This window comes from Lissotriton vulgaris, chromosome 9, assembly GCF_964263255.1.
Source record: "Lissotriton vulgaris chromosome 9, aLisVul1.2, whole genome shotgun sequence".
Lineage (NCBI taxonomy): Eukaryota > Metazoa > Chordata > Amphibia > Caudata > Salamandridae > Lissotriton > Lissotriton vulgaris.
In genome coordinates, this window is record NC_141697.1 from 971,692,348 (window position 1) to 971,712,756 (window position 20,409).

General features: G+C 43.2%; 1 protein-coding gene across 2 annotated transcripts in view; it reads right to left on the reverse strand.

The window, feature by feature from the left end:
• DAG1 (dystroglycan 1) overlaps positions 1–20,409 on the reverse strand; it is a 150,684-nt gene that overhangs the window by 71,662 nt on the left and 58,613 nt on the right. For both annotated transcript variants that reach the window (XM_086938818.1, XM_086938819.1), the window contains exon 2: positions 3,150–3,543. In XM_086938818.1, coding sequence (XP_086794944.1) covers positions 3,150–3,440 — 291 coding nt within the window. In that variant the 5' untranslated portion in view covers positions 3,441–3,543. The remainder of the gene's footprint in view (positions 1–3,149; positions 3,544–20,409) is intronic.

A 20,409-nucleotide genomic window follows, 5' to 3' on the forward strand; every position in this document is an offset into this window, starting at 1 on the left:
GCACTGTGGAACAGTTTACCCACTACAATAGATAGATACAAGAGATGTGCACAGCCCTGTACCAGCAGTGACCAGTTTGCTGCCGAGAGGGGAATGCCACCCACAGTGTTCCTGCTCAACACTCCAAGTAAATGGGTCTGAAGGACTGGCCAGACTAGGAAATCCTGCAGCAAGCAAAAAGCTAAAGATGGCCATCATTTGCGACTTCTGAGTCCATGCAATAGTGCTTTGCAAAAGTATGAATGGAAGCCCATGTTGAAACATTTGAATCTGGTGAAATGAGCACGGATTCCCTCTGGCGATTCCTGTCTAGCAAGGACATAGCACGTTTTTAATGCAGAGGATGATCCACTGAGACCAAGTCCACCTATGGACAGCTTTGCCTTTCCTGCTGCCTATATATTCTACAAGGAGCTGGCCATTCAATATATCATCTTTCACTCAGTCAACGTAATAATTTGGTGGGATAAGACAAAGGGTAAAAGGTGGGAAAAGCAATTGATATATATATATGATCTGGTGATCAAGCCTGCTGGTCAGGCGAAACGCGTCCAGGGCTCTGACAAATAAAATTTAATTTGTCCGGTACACGGTCTCGTCAGCGTGTGGTTTTTCTGCCCGTTGAGGTTTCTTCGAAAAGACCTGGCAGCGGAGGTCTTTGATACAGACGAGACACCCGTTGGTTTGGCAGGCGGTGACTACTTCCGAGGCAAGGAGTGGAGAAGATATATATATATATATATATATATATATATATATATATATATATATATATATATATATATATATATATATATATATATATATATATATATATATATATATATATATATATATATATATATATATATATATATATATATATATATATATATATATATATATATATATATATATATATATATATATATATATATATATATATTTTTTTTTTTAATTTATTGGGCCCGCTGCCTACTCTGGCGGCCCAGGGGACAGTTATTTTTGCAAAATTAAGTGTCGCAAAATTGCCTCAAAATTCTCACATCTGCACCGCAAAGATTCCATATTTGTGCCGCAAAATTTGGTAATCCATGCCACAATACCTGGGGTCGGATTATCACTTGCATTGTATAAGTGAGCATCTGCTGGAACTAAATACCCTTTCCATTCTGTGACAGACACACTATGGGCAGGTTAAATGTCGGCATTGCAAAATGCTATCTCAATGGAATAGTACTGTAGCCCATTACAGGTCTTGTCCTTGTGGTTTTGATAATTCAGTAAATTAAGTTTAAAAAAACAAAAAGTAGGGCACACATCAAGAACTTTACGGCCAGATTCGGGACCCCTGTTCATGACAAAAGAAATGTAGGAGCAAAGATGTATGTAAACCTATACAAAATAACGTAAAAGGACAGTTGGGGGATTTAAACAAGGATAGGTGATCATGGAAGCAAATGACGACCAAAAAGGGCTGCCATATAACCTTTACCTGTACCCACCCTTGAGCCTGGCTGTGCTAGAGAAAAAAAAAACACAACACACCTCAAAGTGAGCATTCAAACGATCTATGTTCTCATTTGCAACAAAGTAATTCCACTGTCCCAAATACATACTGTGTGGAAGGACGAGAGCTGAATGGATAACATTGTCACAGAGCAAGTTGCAGGAGGTCCACATACTACACCCTCCTTGGCCAGTCCAGTATGATTTGAATGACAGGACCTGGTGAGATTTCCTAAAAACCCAAGGAATCAAGGGTATGGGGGAAATCTGTAATGGGGTGGAAAGTTCAACATCAACAGAAAGGCATCCACTAAGGCTACTTGCAAAAAAAAAAAAAAACTGGAGAACAGATGTGTGAGCAATGTGCATTCTCACAAGCAGTGAAGAGGTCCATCGAGGAGTGCCCCAAAGGGAGAGGATGGTCTAGACTACTTATGGATGAGAAAGTCACTTGTGGTCGGAACCATCAAGCAGACTCAGCCTGTTGGTTCTGGTACTGGTGGTGCCTATGCAGTTACGCTGTGGCCCAAGGCCACTTGGAAACGAGGTTAGGACCCCATGCCTTCCTGCATGTGGAAATACCACGTTGCAGTGTTATTGACTTTCAAGACCTGAATGGATCAACCACAAAAGGAGAGCAAGAAATCTTGTCGCAAACTGTTGATGGCATTGAGCAGGGCCTTTTTAAAAAGGGAGAAGATGTTCCGACCACAGTGAAGCAAATTGCAGAACTTTGATTAGGATATTGCCAGGGTTGGTGAAAACCGGCCCAGGCACCAAAAATAAATGTGGCTCCTAATAGTGAAATAGATATTTGAAAAAAAAAAACCTGGCCTATGTAGACAAATTGACAAAATTTTGCACGTGTAAAAACACGGTGTACAAGAGTTAGGCAATGAAGACTTCAGGGATTTGAGCTAGATGGAGGCAATGTTTGTTTTATTATCAGGAAACTAGATAGTAAAACCGAGTCAGCAGACTATAGAACAGGCCCACAAACAGCCAAAAACCAGCCAACACACTGACCTGCCAGACTAGCCCATCGGGTAGTGCCAGATTGCCCTATAGGCCAGTCCGACCCTGCAGCCTCCACAGTGGGAAAGTGTAGGTCTAAAACTTCCACTTCCTTGCTCAGATATGCAAGGAAGGAGAGGTCGCCAAAGACGTCCATCTCCGATTCCAGGGATGTACCAAGGACACTTGTGTTTTGCAGTGACAAGCACTTCGCTGTATCCGAAGGAGCGGAGGAAAAACATCTGGCTGCCTCACAATAGTCACTGTCATCAGGGCACACCACCTCCGGCATTTGAATATGGTATGAATCTGGCCGGCCCAAAGATGTAATCGGTAAACCAGTGTATGGGCACGGTGTCAGAACAGACTTAAATTCCTCCTGCGGCAAATCCTTGTACCCCTCTCCTGGAGTTAAAGGCTAGTCTGTTCTTCAAGCCAAATAAGGAAAAATACATTGTTTTTATCTTTGGTACCTCAATATCAATGGCTACCGAGTTTCCAATAAGTTCTAGAGTAGTTTACAAATGCATGGATGTTGTTTCATTAGCATTTTACTAGTTTCACGTCCGTTATGCAAGGCATACATTTGCTATCATTTACAATCATTAAGTCAATGGATATTTTAATTTTTGACAAATCTGTCTCACCTGTATAACTTGTCCATTAGAAGCAATCAAATCGGTTGGGACCATCAGTCTGAAGGGCCGCCCAACAACTGCCGAGCTATCGGGAATTCCCATCAAAGGACCAACAGAATCCTTGGGCTCTGAAAATGAAGAATGCATGGATGCTTCCAACTGGTGCTCAAAGTCTCGTACGATTTCAACTGGATCATTTGGAGAATGGGATTCAACAGAAACCAATACAAGAAGCATTATGAATAAAGTTCTCCCCAGTGGAGGAAACAGCAGTAGAAATTTAAAAGTCATTGTTGCCATTGTTTTTTTGAGACAGTATTCCAATTGGGACAGATAGTAGCCAACAGGGTCTGCATCAAAATATTTTCATGGACTGCTTTACATCAGCTCGAGTCTCCAGAACCTAAAAAAAAAATAAAAAAAAATAATGATTTAACCTCAGAGGTTTCACATGTACGTTTGCACTAATTCACAGACGTCCATCTTGTCTATAGAATATTGACTGATCTATATACTAGTGTAGTAATGAATTTGAAACGCAATAACCCAAAGTGCTAGAAACCACCTGCATTCAAAAGTACCCATCAAATATTGAAAAGCATTAACGATTTAATAGGTCTGATCAAGTCAGCCTTTGTCATTTTAAGAATAAATAATTGTCATGGGGTGTAGGGTAGCTTTGGACCTTCGAATGACCAGGGGGCAGTGTAGTGGGTAAAGTTCCTTAATGGCCACATCTCAAGATTATGTCAGTAACATTGGCATGTACAGTGAATATGTCCAAATGTGAAAAACCACTGTTGCTGAAACTGTATGTGCCACACAATGGTGCACAACAAAATACCTCCAATCGGGAAAGTGGGCACAGTGACGGAGAAGGAACTAAAACAGCAGTGCCTTAATAAATTGCCCACATCTTTTTGAAGGAGCCTGCAGGGCAAGCGTGATGAGCTGTTTATATAGGAAGGGTGGACGCCTAGGAAAGCTGTGTGAGACTGGGGCAAGGAGTCAAGTGGGTGGCAGGACAATAACAGATGTTGGATGCATTATATGAAGTGGCAAGTGAGGGCTGGGTGGAACGTGCAGGGGAGGGTCAGATGTAATGACCATGTTGCTATCAGTAGGAAGAACAGAGGGATCTAAAGGAGGACCTGGAGGCACTTCCACAGCAGGTGGCACAAAGCAGGAGGAACAGAGGATTTTTGTAGCACAAAAAACAGCCTGTGTTTTAAAGAGATGAGGGAGTTTTCCAAGCCTTTGGAGTACGAAAATCGAATTTTGTTTACTCATCTACAACTAATTTCGGAGAGGACATACATATGAAACAATTCTTGGTAAAAGTCGATAAGTCTGGTTATTACGAGTTGGCACACTTGTAAACACAGGTATCCGCAAAAGCTATGCAGCAGATGAAGTCAGGCTAATGCCTTTGTCAATTTTTGCAAAAAGGGACTGCTTTAGTGAGAAAAAAAATGGGACAGTGTGACGATTGATTTTAATTCTCACATGAAAAATAGTCGCTATTGCTTTTAAAAGGAAGCATTACTTTAATGTGGCTGGATACACTAAACAGCCAACAGAATGAGGCGGGAAAGCATCATACAATACATCACAGACAGCTGCCTTGCCAGGTAGGTCCTAAAAATGCGGCTGTGGGTCAAGAATATTTTTTTTCATGGACTTTTGGGAAAGGATTCTGAACTCAAAAGCAACACTTGGGATATTTCTTAACTGACTTCGTTCGCTCAAATTGGGGTTATTTGGAAAAGAAGAATCATTCTTGCCACTCAGTCATTTGTTTCAAGGCATGCATTAGGAAATTTACACGCCTCCAACCCTCTCACCGCCAAAGAGGGACAGTTTACTTCTGCGCCGTAACGTTGTCATAAGATCATTTTTTAAGCATTCTCATTGCAAAATTTTTATAACTCGCAGAATTTAAAGGATGGTGGTATGTGCGTGCTGTCACGCTTTTGGTGCAAAGTTTTTAAGTAGGTTCTGCGCATTTGTTGTTAGTAGAGGACTCTGTTCTGTACTACAGAGAATGCTGCTCCCCTTAGGTTTTTACTACCTTGGAACATAACTTTTACTAATTCAAGAGGAGGGCGTAGGCATAGTGAACAAAGCCTGCATTTGCAAGTGTACACAACAAGAACTGTTACTTTAATTTGCTTGAACACCAAGATTATAGTGTAAGTAAATCGAAAAAGCCAATGTAATACTAAAATTCATGAATGAAGTATGCATGAGGACACGATTATCAAAACACCATATACTGACTAAAGGTCCCATTTCATAAGCAATTTCCTTCTTTGTTTAAACTGAATAACATTCAAATTGAAATCCTGATTTCATTTTTCCATACAGGCAGGAGATACAATTTAAGTGTCAAGGGGGGTCCTTGAACAATCCCTTCAGCAACCAGTTGTAGTAAGCTTTTTTTGAGGCTACATACAACATGCCTCTTTGTCCAGAGAAGGAAAGGTCAAACTGTAAGAAAAGATTGCATGTTATTTTCAAGCACGAGATGAGCATTGGGCACGTGCAGGGTTGAGAATCAAACAGCGTGCAGGTGGAGGGATTTGGCAAGCAAGCAAAAGTATCACGTACTTTCAAGTCTACTGCCCAACCTGGGTGCTATAACTGGAATCTGTGTCGCTGCTGTTCACAAACTTCCTTTAAAGCCCAATAACACCAGACCTCTTCATACACCATCTTGTGAAGCCATTCAAATTCACCTTTTTTTCCAAGTCTTGTATACTAGGCAGCACATTTACTGTCTAGGTCAAGACACATTGTTACCTTCCAGCTAGCTTAGAGCACACACACTGCTTACCATTGGTTCGCTTCATTGTCACGTTCACTTGCTTGGTTCTTCCTCCAATTTTCACTCTCCTGGGGGATGGACACCTTACTGCTAACTTTATAAGGCATAACTTTTTTAGGTCTCGCCTAGCGACAGCGCCTGCGCTGCACTCTTGCGAGATCTATTGTCATCGGTTTTCTTTTGGAAGTGGGGTTGGTAACCGTTGGTCTCTGAGGCCCCGCCCACCTGGACTGGACTCATGGGCGTGTCAGCACTTGACGTTGCCACGTTCGGTCCTTGCCTCACGCTCTAGCCCCCCTTCTCTGAGAGGCTTGTTTCACAATGTTCCATCTCTAATCGGGCCTTAAGTCTGGCCATTGTTGTCAACAAGAGCAAGGAAGTGGGTCTAATTGCGCGGGCTTCAAGCCAAGCCCCCCTCGGGCGGCGACATTGCCTTGTGCTGCACCACGGTCATTAATAAACGAAAGGCGATGTCTAGGCGGTTAGCGATTGTCCAGTTTCAGGGCCTAGTGCAAAGCCCCTTGCTGAAGGCCCGGAATCAGCGAGGAAGAGGAGGTAGTGTTTTTAATGGCCTGGTCAGCGGGTGCCTCTTCTGTCCGTCATGCTTAATCTGCTTCTCTTTTGTTTTGCACTTGAGCTGTGTATTCACTTGTAAAATAACCACACCTCTGGACTCGTCTGCGTTGTGTAGGAGGCCAGGACTGTCACGCAATCACCCTGTCAGTTTTGAACGGCAAATGCGCCTGTTTCCTAGAAACGTTTTGAGGGTTGCAGTTCAAAAACAGGCAATTATTTGCAGATAATGTGTACAAGGGAGGTGGTTGCAGAGCGAGGGTGTGAACTACAAATATTACAGAGTGTGCGCCTACCCTGAACTTTTTATTGTAAAACGTAATTGCCCCATGTGGTCAGGAAGAATGCCTCACTCCTCACCTGCTTCGGGACAGGCGTGCATTCTTGGATTCTTACTGGGAGTGGACCAACACAGTGGTATCCTGCTGTCCTGCAGATACAAGCACCTAAGAGCTTGAAAAACGCCCAGACAAGCCCTGCTACCCAGGTGCTATGCACACATGGGCTCTGATGACGTGACAAGCCTTCCTGGTTGCCTCTCTGTGTGACACATACCAAGAAGGTCTGCCCTCAGGCCACTGCTCCTAGAAGAGAAGGGTGAAAGGTGAAGCATACCCCGACCCCTACTCCCCTCTCTAGCCCCGGCTGGCTGGAAGGAGCCGGAGCTCTGCTGCTGCATTGTCCTGTCAGAAGGCTCTTTATTTCAGAGCGCATGGGAATAGCACAGGAGGGGCTGGAAAGGAGCGGCGTGTGGGGGAGGGGGACCCTATACCTCCATGATGTTTGGAGGAAATGGCTCATCCCCTCCTGCCCAGGAGCACTGGGAACCAGATGCTATCAGCCTCTCACAACGTCTCCCTCCCCCGCCAGTTTCCTTGAAGTCAGAGTAGTGTGTGTAGAGGGGGTACGTGGCCTGACAGATGTGTCGGTGGAGGCTGCACCCGGCGCTGGCAGCAGCTGCCAAGTCCAAATCTGCTAACCGGCTGGAAAATAGCAGGGTCTGCCATAGAAAAAAAAGTGTCAGGCGGCGAGCATGTGTGCAGTGTGCCCCAGTTCATGTTACTCAGACCGTTTCCTTCCCCAGGCTCACCGGAGGAAGAGGCTTTCCTGGAAGAACGCAGTGCACACCTCGGTGGTATGCATTATTTGAAGCCCGCCGCTTCTGTGCCAACGTGTGCACCTTTCATTTAGAAGCTGGCAGCTGCCACTCTAGTGTAACCTGGACCCACTGCCCTGCCACGCCTGGAAAGCATAAACATTGTAGTTGCATTAATTAAACAAATGTGTAGCAGTTATGTAGATAGTGAGAACTCTGAAGTGCATTCAAAATTTGCACTTAATTTTGGGGGGTTGGGGAATTGCGGGGTGTAGGGTTTCTCTCTAGTGTTCAACGCAAGAGACAAAAACACACACACACACGGTTAGTATGGACAGAGGCCGATGCAGTCCTGGAAGAAGCATGTCTTCTATATTTTTGTATGGACATCTGATCCATCACAGGGTGTTTTTCCAGATCGTTGTAAAGTTGGAAAAATCATATTTTCTGGTCTTATCTCCTTTTTGCATTTGCTGATTTCTAGTCCAACCAGGTAAAATCGTGTATTGCTTTAACCCCAGTATCTGGTGATTTTCTCGGCCAGGTAGGGTGGCGTGTTAGTAGCTTCTGTGTTGAGGATAACAGGTCAGACTAGTGCAGATCCTATATACTTTATTCCAGAGTCATGTGCCACATTTAAAAATAAATGAGGTACCACTACTGGTGTCAATTGACCAGATAGTACCACCACAATTATAGTGGGGCTATGGTCAACATGTTTCAACCTTTCTATCTTTATAGGTTTCCTCAGGACCAGGTGAATAGAGTCGAGAGGTCTGCACACGCTAAGGTGTACCCATCCCAGACTCTGCAGAGAAGCTAGACCGTGTACTTACGGTTTCGCTTTTATCATCCTTCTGTGTAAGGAAAATCTGAAAGGATAAAGCAGAGCATACTGTTTGCATAATTGTACACATATCTTTTGCAGCGTTGTTCCGTGGTAGTATGCATTCCATCATAGAAGGGTGTCACTACCGGTCTTAATGTGTGACGTGACTAGTGCAAATTCCCTTAAATTGCATACCCACTCATACGTGCCGTGGCTGTCCAGGGGTGGGGAATTCCTATCTCCCGACGCCCGAGACATCAAGATTTCTAAGGAGGGCAAGAGGTTTTAATTTGTATTTTGTCCAAAGGACAAGTAGACAGTCTTATCTGTAATCCGATACAATGCTGTTCAACCCTGTTGGTCACAGCCATGTTAATAAGTAGCTCTGAGCAGTTTAATGGCAGTGTAAGCGTCAATGCATAAGCTGGGGCCTGCACTTTAATTTCCCCAGCACAGAAGAACAACATGATATAGCAAGACTCAAAGTTGCAGCCAGCTCCAAAGGCTCGTGTGGCTCCCTGGCCCGCCCCTGTTCCTTTTATTTTCTTTCAGCATGAGAAAAACATCGTGCTTCTGCAGCTCCAGAACACTCACAGCACTGGCATGTATGAGGCTGCCTTATCTGCCTCTTGGCCCCTTGCTCCGACCTGAACTGTACGACCCCTGCCTTTTAATCTCTGCTCCACTCTTGGGCCTCATACAGCGCCAGGATCCCTGTTCATCTTCAACTCGCTTTGCTTTCCCTTCCCATGCAGCTCGTGCACCCCCTTCTTTGCAATTTGCCTTTCCAGCACACCTCCTACTTTGCTTTTCCTGTACACCTTATGTTTCACCCGGTGCCTAAACCTGCTAATCCCACCCCACCGCCCTCTCTGACAGCCCTTACCCGCTCCCCATGGCCTCTCATATCTTACGTCATCCAGGGCTTACATTACAGCTCATACATTTCTCCATGAGGCTTTCATGCAGGCCTAGAGCCATCCCATTTCTATCCTTGCACTAGGCCCTCATCTCACTTTGTGCATGCACCAGGGGCATTTTGAACACACTGCCGTAGCAACTACAGCAGCTGTGAAGTTCTTCATGGGCCTCTTCAGTCTGCAGGTCCGCACACAAAAGCCCATAATGGATTTAAAAGGGGTGGGTGACGGGGTGAGTGTGATAGGGTGGATGGATAGATGCATGGATGAATGAGTGAAATGTTGGATGTAAGGATGGATGCGTGAAAGAATGGATGGATAAGTGCAAGGGTGAATGAAGGAATGGATGGGGTGAAAGTGGATGGCTGAATGAAAGGGTGGATTAATGGGTGAGAGTAGATGAATGGATGGCTGGGTGGGTGGATGGATGTGTGGATGAATTAGTGGGTGGGTAGGTGGCTGGCTGGGTGGCAGGGTTGATGGATGGATGGGTAGATAGAGTATAAAGGTGGATGGAGGGATTAATGAAAGGGTGGATGGATATATGAGCGAAACAGAAGATGGAGGCGAAAGTATGGATGAGAACAAATGGAGGGAGTGAAAGGGTAGAAGGATATACGAGTGAAAAGGTGGATAGATGGATGAGTGAAAGGATGGATGGAGGGATGAGTGAAAGGGTGGTTTAATACGAGCGAAAAGGAGGATGTGTGGGGTGAAAGGATGGATAGATGAGCGAAAGGATGGATGAGTGAAAGGAAGGCAGGATGGATGAGTTTGATCAATAGGTTTGGAGATGGAAGGATAGGTTTGAACCGTGGCTTTGTGAACGTCCCACTTTAGCAGCTACTGTAGAGATGGAGCTCTTGATGGGCCTCTTCTGTCTGCAGCTCAATAGACAAAGGCTCATAATTAATGTGAAAGGGTGGGTGTGAGTGAAAGGATGGATGGGTAGATGTGTGGGTGAAAAGATGAGTGAGTGCAAGTGTGGCTGGCTAGATGGATGGATGCGTGACAGGGATGGTTGAGTGACAGGGATGGTGGATGGACAAAGGATGTTATAATGAAGGAAAAGGTGAATGGATGGGTTACAGGGTGTATAGATTAGGGAGCGAAAGGATGGAGAAGTGTAAAGGATAAATGGATGGATGAGTGGAAGGATGGATTGACGGATTAGTGGAAGGGTGGATGGATGAGTGAAAGGATGAATGGAAAAGTGAAAGGGATGGTGGATAGATGGATGAGCTAAAGGATGGACGGATGGCTGAAAAGGTTAGGTTGGAGATGGATGGGTAGGTTTGGATATGGATGACCGGATGGACTGACTAATAAACAGATGGACGAACATATTGGTGAAAGGCTTATAGATGAAAGAATGAATGGTTGACAATGTAAATGTGAAATGCTAGATATCAGTGGGTGAAAGGATGAATGGATAGATGCTTATATGGAAGAGGCAAAGCAATTCTAGAGAGGATTCCAATGATTTTATTAGCTTGCTTGGTGGCATAAGAGCTTTGGATCAAAGTGGGGAATATTTTAATTTTCTGGTTACTCACTTGGCCTGCTCTATGCTCCTTTCTCTACCTGGGGATTATCAGGTAGGCGTGGTGCTGTTTGCCAGCGCGTTCTTACTAGACAGCCAGTATTTGTGCTCATAAAGGCCACATTGGTTTCCAGTCCAGCCCAGAGTGGATTAGGTATGGAAAATGTACCAACTGACTGATTTACATACGGTCATGAACAAACCAGACACATGTAGATCGTTTAAAGATACACGTTTTGGCGTGTCCTCAATTCTCCTTCCCATAACGTCCAAGACAGCCCCGTGCAGAGATAGCCATCATAGAGGCTGCATGGAGAGCACATTTTACTAATCTGTATTCCCCTAAGGAAGATATTGGAATCCCCCACCTCATTGTTTCGGCATATAGGGCCCGCCCCTCATACCAACGCGTGGTCACATGCTTTTAGGACGACTTCAGGACTAGACCAAAACAAATAATATCCTCTGGGACCTACAGTACGGTTTAAGGGCTTGGCTGGGAACTGCAGACCAGAAAATTGGTAAGTATATGCACATGAAAGGTGGCAATCTGTTTCTAGTTTTTGCAGTTTTATCTTTGGCTTTTGATTTGATAGTTCATGATAAGTTATGGGCAACCATGGCCAATATGGGCGTGGATTGCACCATTGTGAACTTCCTTAGAGAGTTGTACGCCCAAGGCAGAGGTAAAGTACATTATGTCCATAGCGGCATTTGTACTGAGCAATTGAAAATAAGAAGAGGGGTACGCCAGGGATGCGTAATGGCCCCCTTCCTGTTCAATCTCTATATTAATAGCGTAGGCGATATACTGGCAAGCAACTGTGCTGACCTACCCCAGGTGGGACATCGGCCTATACCAACACTTTAAGCCGATGGCGCAGTGTTAATGGCCGCACGCCCATTGCCCTGCAGCGTCTAGTGGGCGAGTTTGCTCAGTTCATGCGAAGCCTTGGGCTAAAAATTAATATAGGCAAAACCTTCGCCATGAGGATCGGGAAGGGGGCCACTCGCTGCCGTGACATCCTGTGGTGTAGTTCCTATTTTCCCAATAGGCTCTGCGCATTGGAATAACAAACGATAGTTTAGACGTAGGACTGAGGTCGATTAGGTCTCTATTGAATATGTTAGACTTAATTTAGGTTTGCCAGCTAGCTCTGAGGTCACTAGAACCTCTCTCAAATGAACAGGGAGGAGTGAACTTCCCCGATTAGACAAGAAGGGATTCAGCTTCTGACAACCGCATAAACATGACAACTTTGCTCCCCCAGAATAAGGAGTATATCTCCAGAGTCGTGTGAAAACAATAGATAGCTATTTCACTCAGTCAATCGAGCATACTTATTTTCACCAGAGTGCAGAGAAATAGAGATACGGGCGTTTTTCAATAAAAGGTGTTATTTATTGAGCAGTCTTCTTTCTCATGCAAGAGAAATGAATTGCCACAATTGCTACTTGTTATAAAGTAAAGTGTGTACAGTAAAAGGAGTATTTTGGAATAATACTGTAAAAGCATTTATATGGTTTCTGAGCCATATGATACTTAAAAAGGTATAAAATATATACAGTTACATACAAGGATAAAAAATTTGACTAAACTTACTCAACTGGTGCTCCTAATTTACGCCTACCCCGATGTACCTAACCTAAGCCTAGTACGTGAGAAGGAGTAAATGAGCTGCAGTTTAAGTTAAGTTAGTTTTTGCCAAGAATCTGACTCAAGAATTCTCTAAGGATCTAATCAGCTCCGTACCTTTGTTTCAGAATGAAGGAGGTCTTGTATCTCGCTCTCAGGACTCGATTTCCCAGTACCCTGAAAGGGTGACTGGAAACACTGGAGCTGGATTTTCTCGGCAGGAGAAGACAGCATCTTTCTCAGTGCGCCAAATAGGAGGGACGGCTTCCTTCGGCACTCGCATCAGCTGGGCTTCGGATAAGTAGATAGCCGCTCTGCTCCAAACCACCGTGTGTTGCTTAAGGCAAACGCTGGTATATTTATACCTGGAAGGTGCCGTGTTTGACATAAGGTTGGACATAAGAAGTCAATAAAAGATGTCACTAAGAACTGGCCGTTCTTTCAGTGCTCGCAGGAGTTCTAGGACAAATCAAAACAAAAGCATGGGGAATTCCCAGGTTGCTGGAGGTTTGGTTTGTTGAAAGAACGCGTTGCACTTTCTAGGAGTCTAAGGAAGTAGCCTTGCCGTATTTGGTTTGCATTGGCCATTACTAAATATGGATTTGATTCTTATGCCTTTATAAGGGTATGATTTGTTATAACCACATAAGGGCATAAATTGGGATTATTTAATTAGGGTCCTAGATACGATCACAACAATCCTTACTGAGGCTTCCATAATTCAGTTCACAGAGTCATTCTCATATCTGGCCATTGTCTTTAATCAATTGGGGTATTGGCAAGGGACTATTAACTCAAGGCGAGACCACTTTATGAAAACAACAATGGCTCTATTAATGTAAAATGTTATGGGTGCATTGGTTTAAACTGCGGGATTATTTTCCTCCTACAGCAACACTTTCCAAGCTATCCCTTCTCCCTGCACTGCCACTTTCAGAACAGGCAATTACAGCATCGTTTACTAATACAAATTAAAACAATGCTGTTCAAGCACATGATCAGTACAAAGGAAAAACGTAACCAAAACAAGTGGGGGGGGGGGGAGGGGGGACACGAAATTTACAAGAACAAGTGTTTGGTAGTGGAAGCCGTGGTAGTCCTTTACTCAGAACTTTCAACCCAGAATAGAAACGGGCATGGGCCAAGGGTACTGGACACTTTACAAGGGGAAAACAGCACAAACTAGGCAAACGTGAAATATACAATCAAAATAACCCGTGCACTCGGGCCACTCTAGGTCATTAACCGCGTTTCACCAATCACAGAGACCAGTTGTGGAAGCTGAAAGGTCGCAGAATTTTCCAAGCAAACACTTAAAGTGACTGCTATCAAGAGTTTATACATTTTCATTTTTTTTATTTATTCATCACAGTCCATAACAATACGTTGATACAACATTTAGTAATAATAATCAATGGTTCACTTGCTACGAGTGTCTATCTTTAGGCTTAAAATAAGCTTAAACCTTTGGGTAACCCTCCTAGGCTTATGCTGCCAATAGGCTGTCCCTGTTCACGTGCCTCTAGGCTGCCATGCTTGCTTCCGGGAAGTAACCCATCAGTTCATTTTCTAGTTGGCTCTGTTTGGCATCACCAAATGTCATGTTTTAATGGATGCCTCCATCGAGCCAATCTCCGACTAGAGAGTCTTTGTTCAGAAACATCTAATCACTCTTTTCCATCCGGTAACCTTGCTTAGTGAGGATTAATGGGAAATTACATTGTCTGCAAAATGTAGGATTTTTACATGTCTGAAAGAGGGGGCGGGCGCTCTTATCAGTACATTTCCGTTCTTTGATGTAGGATGATTGGCCTATATGAACCTAGATCAACCGCGGTCCAATACCACGGCCATTATCCCTTTTTGGCACCCTTACACCTTGGAACTCATTGCTCCCTCACCATTCCTAGGAGACGATTTGCATTAATTTTCAGCAGGCTTCACTCTTCTATTTTTTTTTCGGATCCTTTGTGTGTCACAAGAACAAAAAGGCAAAAACTTCAGTGGACTTTTAAAGGACAGTGTGTGCTCATCTTTTGCTCCTGCGGCTTCCACTGAGTCATAGCTACGGCGGCCCCGAGATGGTTTATAGGGTTGTGGGGCCATCGCATCCTCTTAATCTAAACAGAAGCTGGTTATACAAAGTAGTCTTCCGCACCAGTGTACCAGAACTCACAGCAACATGCAAAATGTGAAGTGCTCAAGAGAAATCTGACGGAAACCAACACCTGTTCTGGCACGAAAGGATAGAACACTGATAATAAGGTGAATATGTGCACAGCTGGACGTTGGTGTCTGGGTGCTTTGCCGACTCGAAGAACAGCTCCAAAGGCTGTGGAGACTAAAAGGCAGTAAAAAAAAGAATACAGAAAAAGAGAGAAAACAGCAGTGATCCACTTCCCAAAAAAAACCTCTTCGTGAAGATTGTTATCAACATCTGCCAGCCCACACTTACTTCTCAAATTCTGGGAATGGTTTCGCTGTTTCCCATTAATTTTTTTGACAAAAAGGGTTGTGATCACTCCAAAGTGCATTTAAACTGTCGCTGTTCTAACCTATCCAAGTGCAATTTTGGGCTTTAAAGTGTTAATATTCACTTTTTATAATCCTTTTTTTTCCTCTCAAAGTTTCGACACCTTTTTTTTGGTGAAGTATAAATGCATTACTGGAGCGCCAAATGTAATCGGCCTTTTTATCTTCCACAAAGAACCTATCAAAATAATGATCCTCTATTTTTTTTTGTTCGACTGACCAATACCTGAACTCAATACTTTAAGTCCTTAACAGAGAAGTAGGAGGACAATTTATTTTTCCATTTTATTTTGTTTGAAAGTTCAATGATCACAGGGCACTTTTAATATCTAGAAACCCAGGTATATCCAGGGTCTAGAGGCTTGCATGCGACCGACCACATTTTCTCACCCAAAATGCAAGGCAATGGTCAAACTTTGGTTAATATCACTCATTTATCCTCACATTTCTTTAAGTTCAGGAATGTGCTAGAATCCACAAAAATTCTATCACCACCATTGCCACTTTTCGGATTGAAAAAAAGTGTACAGGCGACGGGCCCTGCCACACTATTGGGGCACTCATTTTATCAGATGCAGTGTGGGACTTCGGGGTAGTTTGAATTATTTAGCTCTCCAGTCATTCTGTAAATTTCCCCTTTCAGAATTGTGAGGACAGCACATAGTTTGTCAAATTTTGACTGCATAGTAGGATCCATACAAGTAAAAAAAAAAAAAACCTTGGTAGTCTAGTTTTCAGAAATGTGTGGGTTTAGTAGGTTCACTTCAAGGCAGCAGAGCCCAAGCCCAAATAACAGTTAGCCAAATTGCCCCAAAAAAATGTTTGAAAAAATGTAAAAAAATATAATAAAATCTGTCAATTTTCATGGTGGAAAATTTGATGTCTCCGTGCTGTGTTTTGGGTTGTCGTGGGTGGTAGGCCAAGCCAAGCAGGGGGGTGAGAATTTTGTGGAACCCATTAGATTTCAGAAGGTTCCCTCACAAATATGAGGAAAATGCATGATATAGCCAATGTTTGAAGCCTGCATGGAGTTCTGGTTAGGAAACTGTACAGGGATCCATCAAGTCATAGAACCCTGGACTTCTCTGTCTAGTTAGGAATTGCCCAGGTTTCATGGATTACCTTGGGTAGTAGCAGACCTTGGGCACAAAACCAGAGCTACCCACATCGCCAAAAGGTTCAACTTTCAAGCAAAATTTGTATGTTTTTATCTGGAAACGGATGAAAACACAGAATAGAGTAAGAGTTACCAAATTATTTTCTCTCAATTTTTGGCCTCTCAATGTAATCCAACGTGCAAGATACTACTTTTGCAACATGCCGTCGGAATCATATGACCGAATGAGCAACTAAATTCAGAGTGTACAAATACCCATTACTTCAAATTTGGCCTGATATGTTTTGGGTAAAAAAAAAAAAAAGTTATGAAGGACACCACCCCTCCCATACACACACGGACACCACCACTGCCATGCACACACAGACACCACCACTGCCATGCACACACAGACACCACCACTGCCATGCATACACGGACACCAAAAAACAAAAATTATGCAAAGCATTGTCATTTACAATGCCAGTAACAAACTTAAATGCTGCGAGACCTATTGCATTGCAAATGCTTGTTTAAATTGCTAGTGCACACCATGTGATAATAGTGAACATAGAAGAAATGCTATTACGGTTTAGGTATATATCTTTGAGAGCATAGCTGCCATTTTCATAATCCTCATACTTAGAATACACATAAAAAAATGGTGATTCATTTACATTTGAGATGGTTAGACACAGGATTGTATCTGCTTAAATGCATAGTGATGGTCTGAACAGTCTAGCATATTAAGTGCGAAGTGTAAAGTGCAATGTCGTACAAATTGTAAGACTTTCCATTCTGTGCAAAATAGGCATTTTTAGTTCTAAAAGTATAAATACTTAAAAACTTCCAATACAAAATTAATTGTTATATCTTAAAAATGTTTTACCCTATACACACACATTAAAAGAAGTAAAATCTGTAAACATATACACTCTGTGCAAAAATGCAGTATAAATACAAGAACCGTAAAGACCAAAATAAATACTATTATCAATCCTGCAGGGACATCTTTAAATGATGGCAACCCTGTCCGTCCTGATTATATTATGAGGGACATCGAATAACGATGGCAGCCCTATTGCTCTCCTTGATTAACACCCCGTCTGGTAGATCTCTATGCCAATGTTGTACATGTGCTGATAACACCATGATACCCCGTGTTAAACTCAAAATGGAACATAAACTAATCCATTCTAATTTGAGTAAACCCCAGTGCAAATATATATAAAAGAAGGGAAAGGAAAAGAGATAGACTGGAATTGACAATGAGGGGGGGGGGGGGGGGGGTTGGGGGGGAGGAAGGGAGAGGAGCAAATAACTAAAACAGTACATCCACAAGATAAGAGACTACAGGCAGGTCAGTAACGAAAATGAGTCTAACAGATATAACTCCCAAACCAATTAAAGTAAATGATAGAGATCTTCCGTGGTGTTAAGCCCATTTGGAGCCTTAGTATCGAGCTCTAGTATCATTCTAGACTCCTTCTGGCGCAGAAGTTTGTCCCTGTCTCCCCCTCTTCTTGGCTGTGCAACTGATGTCAACACAAAATAATTCAAGCACTCCAAGTTGTTGTTATGGACTTTTCTGAAATGCCTGGCGACAGGATAGGCACGGTCGTTGTTGACAATAGCACGGAGGTGTTGTAATATCCTCGCATGAACTGCTGGACGGGTACTTCCAATATATCTTAGGCCGCAAGTACAGGTTAGGACAAACTGCATATTCAGTCCTGCAGTTATAATTCGCCTTGATCTGAAGGGGAATTGGACTGAATGGAGTAGTATATGTACATGTATTTATCCAGAATTTACATGCCCAGCAGCTATTACACTTGAAAACCCCATTTCTGGGTGATGACCGGGTGCATTGTGTGGTAAGTTCTGGGAAAGGGTTGGAGACATGACTACGTAAGGAGGGTCCCCTCCTAAACGTAATAATTGGATTGGTTGGAAGATCTGCTAGAACTCAATCTGTTTGCAAAATGGGCCAATTTCTCGTTAGGATAGATCTTATTTTTCTGTCCTGATGACTGAATGCTGTAAGGAACCTGATTTCTGAGTTTTCAAGATGTACCTTTTTGTTCAAAGTCTTTTTATTTAGGGACAGAAGGGATTCCCTAGTTAGCTGTTGGATTTTTATAACCGCTGTTTTGAGGGTTTTGTCATGATATCCCCTGGCCCTGAATCTGCTGATAGATTCTTCTATACATCTGTCTCTTTCTTCTGCAACACTGCAGATTCTCTTAATCCTGAGTAACTCACCATATGGAATGTTATCTATGGTGTGTTTCGGATGGGCACTACTTGCGTGCAACGTAGAGTTGCCCGCAGTTTCTTTTCTGTAAAGGGTGGTTGCCAAACAGTTATTCTTTGGGTAAACTTTTACATCCAAAAAATTAACAGATGTTTTACTAATGTGGTGCGTAAATTTTAGATTGTAATCATCTTTATGAAATCTAACGCACTGACTTCATCACCCCTCCAGATTAAAAACACGTTGTCAATAAATCTGACCCACTGTTTCACACATTCAGAAAAGATGGTCTGATGTTTCCCCATGAGGACCTGCTTCTCCCAATAGCCTACGTGCAAGCACGCATAGCTAGGGGAAAAGCAGGCCCCCATGGCCACCCCCCTCGGTTGCAAATAGACATCCCTCCCGAACATAAAAAAGTTATTGTGAAGGCTCCACTTGACCAAATCCACCAACATCTTGTTGTGGTTGTAGCAGTTGGCTGGTCTGGTATTTAGAAAATATTCCAAAGCTTTTAGACCAGTGGAGTGCTCAATGCTCGTATATAGAGCTTCTATGTGCAATGCTATTAGTAGGGAGTTTTCTGTCCATATGGTGTTTTTGATCTTTTGTAGGAAATGTCCCGTATCCTTGATATATGTTGGCAGACTGGATACCAAAGGTTGGAGGAAATAATCTGCATATTGGGCGAGATGTTCACCAATTAAATAAAATCTGGGCATAATAGGTAGCTCGGTGTGTAGAAATTTGAACTCTTGCATAGAGATTAAGCCCTCCCTTCTGTATTTGAAGAGCATTTTGCGTAACTTTTCTCTAGCTAGATCATATTCTTTCAAATTAGTCTTCATGTAACAAGTAGGATCCGATAATTGTCTGTTGGCTTCTGTTATATACTGTTCTTGAGGCCATATAACTAAGTTTCCTCCTTTATCCGAACCACAGATTAAGTTACGATGATCATTTTTCAACCTATTCATGAGTTGCCAATATTGGTTTTCATGCTCTCGCTTGGCTCTCCTCCGGTGTTTAACCTGATGGTAAAGTTTTTTCAAATCTGCTGTTACCACATCATGGAATGCATCTATTGCATCTTTGGGCATGGTGGGTGTGAATGTCGACGTTGGTTTAAATGGACTGGAGCCCGCTCCGATTTGGGAGAGGTTAGCTTCCCTGAGTTCCTCTTGTGTGGATGCACTGGTGCTGGGTTCATTGCTATCATCACTCAGGTGATTAAGTGTAAGCATGCCTCTGATGTCACGGGCTTGTAACCCTGGTGTGGTTGGATTCAAGTCCTCTGTATCAATAATATTGGGGCCCTCCTTGATTTTGAAGAATTTACGGAGCTTCAATTTACGGATAAACCGGAACACGTCCACTCTAGTGGCTGTGTAGTTAAAGTCCGTTACTGGACAGAAGGTGAGGCCTAGACTTAAAAGTTGGTTCTCAGCAGTGGTGAGGGTGGTAGATGACAAGTTGATGACAGTCTTGTCATTTAGTTTCTGTTCTTGCGCCAATGCTTTTTCTTGCCGTTGTTTGCACTTGTGTTTTTGGCGGCGCTCTTTGCGACGGCGGTTGATTCTGGCCCTTTTTTCTGGTGATTTTGCTGATTTTGTGGGCGCAGCGTTTGTAACAGCGCATTTACTAAAAAATCCACCTCTTCACCCAGATTCAGAACCATGGAGGGTCCTCCTTCATCACCAGTTGTTAAGGCCTCATCATCCGAATAGACACTACTTCTGTTACTGCTTGTCGAGTTGGAGTCACTATTAATTTGTGCATCTGCCTGCACATCCGTGCGTGAACCACCAGCAGTCACTTCTACCCTCATTGATGAATTTGTAGGGGCTGACTTTTGGTTCATTTTTAGGCGTTTTGCATTTTCAAATTTACGAGCAAAAGTGTAGATTTTCCCGTGCTCGTAGTCATCCTTGTCACGCGCAAACTTCCACCCTTTGCGCAC